At 54.3% G+C, this 4,633-nt stretch overlaps 1 protein-coding gene across 1 annotated transcript; it reads left to right on the top strand.

Moving 5' to 3' along the window:
• On the top strand, positions 1,476-3,419 carry LOC110434789 (proline-rich proteoglycan 2-like). The gene is made up of 5 exons (XM_021459513.1): positions 1,476-1,806; positions 1,927-2,176; positions 2,251-2,833; positions 2,917-3,186; positions 3,414-3,419. The coding sequence occupies exons 1-5, from the start codon at positions 1,476-1,478 to the stop codon at positions 3,417-3,419; spliced, it is 1,440 nt and encodes a 479-aa protein (XP_021315188.1).

Genomic DNA, 4,633 nt, shown 5'->3' with positions numbered 1-4,633 from the left:
TAAATGCTCACATTTAACCATCAACTAATCATAGAAAAGGATCCAAATGGAACCAACACCTAGACTTAGGGTTTTATCTGACAGAATTCCACGAGTTTTGGTGGTTGTCTATTTCTACAGGGGGTTATCAAGAAATACGGAAGAAAGGCCCATACGTCGGGTTTACATAGAGATATTAACGTGCCGCGCAATTTTCTACCATCTAGAAGACTCCAGAAGCCACGGGAACAAACGGGGAGGCGATCGGGCTCGGAGGCAGGGCGCCCGCCCTCCTCTGCTGGCCAATCAGCACGAGTCTCGGGGATTATGCTCCACCGACTCTAAGGATCAAGGAAAATCACACGATTAAGGTCGGTTTGATCGGATGGTGGAGAATAACGTGGAAATTCCTTGGGAGCTACTCTTCCTAGATTTCTTGGGAGCTACTCTTCCTAGATTTCTTGGGGGCTACTCTTCTTGGACTATATAAGCAGACCCCCACCAGCCCCTGAAGGCATACCTCTTCTACAGAATCAAAGTTAGGGTTTCAATTCTTCATCCAAGTAGAGAGGATCCCTCTAGTTCTTCTAGTTCTACCTCTAGTTCATCTAGTTCTAGTTCTAGTTCATCTAGTTCTAGTTCTAGTTCCTCTAGTTCTAGTTTTAGTTAGTTCTAGTTGTAATCTAGAAAATAGGGAGAGAGAAGAGGAGAGCGAAGGAGGAGCCGGGTCTGTCGGATCTTCCTCAACATTGTACTTTTGCAGCAACTGGTTCGTTCTTCATCGTTCTCCAGGTTCTTCAACTCATAATTCCTGAGTTCTTTTATTACTTTTATTTACATTCATGTTATTTATTGGATTCCCGCTTGCATCAAGTGCTCTAATCTTTGAAACATTAGAGTAGTAATTAATAGATTAGACGTGGTGTTTAGTCTTGCAATTACCTGGAATTGCACCCAATCCTGCGGATTGTTGTGGTAGCCTTAGGGTAGTGACAGCCCTAACGGTCGACGTATTCCACCTCGTTCGGATCGGTGTTTGTAGGACCGTAGTCGGAGCTTCCTAGCCCCCTTCTCATCTCTTTCTGTGGTTAGTGTTCTGATGTCCCAAAATAGATAATCTTGAAGTAATTCTTGATTCTTAGATCAACTAGAGAACTCTCAGGAAACTTCCTCTCTTCCCACCAAAAATAATTATATAGTTATCCTTGGGCGATCTTGGATCTTAATTAGTACACTCACGTTCTCTGTGGAAAATCGATACTCTGGAATACTCCCGAGTGAAAGCTACATCGGTATCCGTGCGCTTGTGGATTTTTCTATTTGCGTTTAAAATACCCAACACTGGGTCGCAAAGACGACGCACCCGGACTTGAAGAATTCCCGGGTGGTGCCGATGCGCCCTGACAAGGGCTATATTTCTCTGGTAAGGTGGTGATTTTCGCGCTTGTCCCCCCTTTCTCCCTGCTTTTTTCTTGATTGTTGCCTGTTTGAAGAGGATGGGGATCGTCAGGGATTCCCTGCCCCCTGTCCCAGAGAACAAGGAGATCCGGGCCAAGAATCGGGCTCGGAATGAAGAACAGAAGAAGGTCAAGGAGGACAAGAAGGCAAAGGCTGCGAGGAAGGCGCAGCGGCGAGAGATCTCCGGAAAAAACCACCGCGAGGCCGAGAAGGCAGGGGTGGCCCCACCCGACTCTCCTGAGACTTCGGTCTCGGAGATTGAGGGTGGGGGAAGCATTGCGGACTGGCTTGACGAGCTGGCGGAGGATGATGACGTAATCCCCCCTGCCGGCGGGGGGATTGAGATCCCCGAGGGGTCGAAGGCCCGAGGTGGGTCGGAGGCCCCCAAGGGGTCCCAAGCACCGGGGGGTGGCCAATCCATCCCCCACATTATTGTAGATGATGAGGATGGCGCCCCTCAAGAGGGCTCGGTCCCTGTGGGTCCCTAAGTGGGGGAGAAGACGTCGGGGGGCGGATTCGAGGTGCCCCCTCAGCCGGTGGCGCCGGAGGGCCCAACTGGGCCTTGTCCGGCGTCTAGAGCGGAGGTAGGCGACTCGGTGGAGGTGCCGCGGGCCGGGACCACCGTCGAAATCCCTGCACCCACTGCTGGGGAGACGGGGGTCCAGCCAACAGCTCCAGGCACTCTGGGAGGCCCTCAGGGAGTTCCGAGCTCCCAAAAGAAGGTCGTCCCCCGAGCGAGGTGCGTGTAGGATTCCTATTCTTCTTGTTGATTTTTTGTTTTTCTCTTTCTTCTGACCTGCTTTATCTTTTCAGCCGAAAGCAAAAGGCGGCGCCAGTGGCGCTGGCCCCCCTAAAAGCCGTGAAGAGGGGGGCGCAGTCGACCCCTGGGTCGGCGAGGCCCAAAACGCCGCCTCCCCTGAACCGCGAGGAGGGGGAGCTCCCCCATGTTGAGGAGGGGCGGGAGGCTGGGCGGAAGACGCCGGATCCCCCGACGAAGGAGGGGAGGACGCCGAGGCCCCAGGAGGCAGAGGAGACGGTCGTGGCCTTTGAGGCTGTTCCCCCAGCGGGGGATGTCAGCCAAGGGGGTCATGATCATCAAGCCGAGAGGGGCCTGACCGAGGGGACGCTCAGTGTGGTGGCCACAGAGAGGCCCCACGGGAAAGCGCCGGCCCGGCCCGAGGCTCCAGCCAGAGAGGGAGGAGGGAGGATGGTGCGGGGTCAAGACCCCGTGATCTGGCCCAACCCTGACGACCCAGAGGGGAGGGCCAGGTTTGTGCTGGACGACCCGTCAGAGTCTTACCTCTGGCGGGGTCTTGAAGAATGCGGGCGCGCGAGCGTCGAGGTGCTCAATCGAGCATCCGAGCTCGTTAGCCGCGATATGTTTAAATTCGCCCAGGTACAGTCTCTGTCACTTTGTTTGTAGGGTGCTTGCATTTTTGGACTAACCCTTTGGCTGATGCTTGATTCTTGAACTTGCAGGCGCTCCAAGCCGCTTCCTTGGAGAAATCGACATTCCTCCGAGGGGAGCGGGACGCCTGGGCGGCCTGCGACGACGAGAAGGCTGCGCGAGAGGCGACCGAGGGGGAGCTTGCGAAGGAATGCGATATCTCTGGCGAGCTTCGGCAGAAGTGCTCGGCCCTCGCAACCGAGGCTCAGGAGGCCCGAGAAAAGGTCGCCCCCCTGGAGAAGAGGGTCGGGGACCTTACCCAGGAATCCGAGGAGCAGAGGGAAGCGGCTGAGAGGTACAAGGTGAGGTTGCTCGGCTTGAGGCTCTGCTCGCCGAAAAAGACCTTGCCCGGAACCAGACTCAGGCTGACCTTGCCGCTGCTCAGAGTCAGGTGGCCCGCTAGCATCGGAGCTCAGCGGAGAACGAGAAGCGAGCCGAGGGTAAGACTTGCGTCTTTGATCTTGGCCCCCTTCGTACTTTGGGTTAATTTTCCTGACTTTTCTCATTCTTTTGTTCTACTTTTCAACAGAGTTAGAGAGGAAGATGGTCGAGGCGACTTCCGCTACCGAGGCCTTGCAGAGGTCCCTTGACACCGAGGTCGCGAACCGCTCGGCTTTGGAAGCCGTGGTTACCTCGGCGTGCGAGGGACTCAGGGTGCCGGCATCGGGGTCGTCGTTGCGGAGCCAAGTTGAAGCTCTTTACTCCTGGGCCGGGGAGAGGATGAGGGAGGCGCTCCACGCCGGGGTGAAGAAAGCCCGGGCAGTGGTGAGCTCTCACTACGTCGGCATTGACTTGCCGGCGGTCTGTGAGGGCTACGTCCTGCCCGACGATGAAGTGGAGGCCCAGGGGGAGGTGCAAAGACTTGAAGACGCTGCGACTGCCCCGGGGGATGCCTTGGCCGCCTTCTTCGATGCCGAGGTGGAGCTTCCCCCCTCGGCGCGCAAGGGCCTGCGCAGGCAGGGTAATAAGGCCCTTTAAGTTAGATTTCTTTTTCTTTTTTGTAAACATCAAAGGCCAGTGGGCCTTGTATTGTGCATATACAATATTAATGATAAGTATGAATGTTTATATGATTGTTCCTTTTAAGCTTTTTCTTAACTATCTTGTTCTCTTTTCCCTTATGCCGACCCGACCTCGGCAGCGCGGGGTCGGGTGATCTTCTTAGGGTCTGCACTAAGTCGGAGTTCCCGAGCCTAGGTCCTTCTTCCTTTCCTTAGTAGTTTTTAGAAGTCCGGATCCGCCCCCCGATCTTAAGGTGAGTAGAGGTCGTCTTTGCTCGTGAGCGCGGATCTTTCCTCGGGCTCATGCCTTAAGGTTTAGGGGATGGATCTTTGGTTTGTTAAATCTTTTTAGGAAATGGGAGAAAGACCTTGGGTCGGGGTTCTTTTGTCTTGTGCGAAAAAAGGAAAAAGACTCGGAGTTGGGGTTCCCCCCATGTAGCCCCCGAGGAAGCCTCGGACTATGCAAGGCAGGTCCGAGGCTCGCTGAAAAGAAAAGGCCATATAACTTAAACATTCATTTATTCTTTCAAGGTGATGAACAAATGGAAATTTTTACAAAATTCTAAGGGTAAAAGCGACGTAGCTATTCTATGTTCCATGCGTTTTTGAAGACCTCCCCTGCTTCATTGGCGAGCTTGTAGGTGCCGGGTCGGAGGACTTCGGCGATGACGTAGGGTCCTTCCCAGGGGGGGTGTGAACTTGTGACGACCCTTGTTGCTCTGCCTGAGCCTCAGCACCAAGTCGCTGA

Source organism: Sorghum bicolor, chromosome 4 (assembly GCF_000003195.3).
Source record: "Sorghum bicolor cultivar BTx623 chromosome 4, Sorghum_bicolor_NCBIv3, whole genome shotgun sequence".
Lineage (NCBI taxonomy): Eukaryota > Viridiplantae > Streptophyta > Magnoliopsida > Poales > Poaceae > Sorghum > Sorghum bicolor.
This window is presented reverse-complemented; position numbering and strand designations above follow the sequence as displayed.

Bases quoted from the DNA above. Each gene is read 5' to 3' on its own strand.
- LOC110434789 (XM_021459513.1), top strand. From the start codon at position 1,476: ATGGGGATCGTCAGGGATTCCCTGCCCCCTGTCCCAGAGAACAAGGAG. The intron at 1,807-1,926 runs GTGGGTCGGAGG...TGGGTCCCTAAG, and splicing joins CGAGGGGTCGAAGGCCCGAG to TGGGGGAGAAGACGTCGGGG. The intron at 2,177-2,250 runs GTGCGTGTAGGA...TTATCTTTTCAG, and splicing joins AAGGTCGTCCCCCGAGCGAG to CCGAAAGCAAAAGGCGGCGC.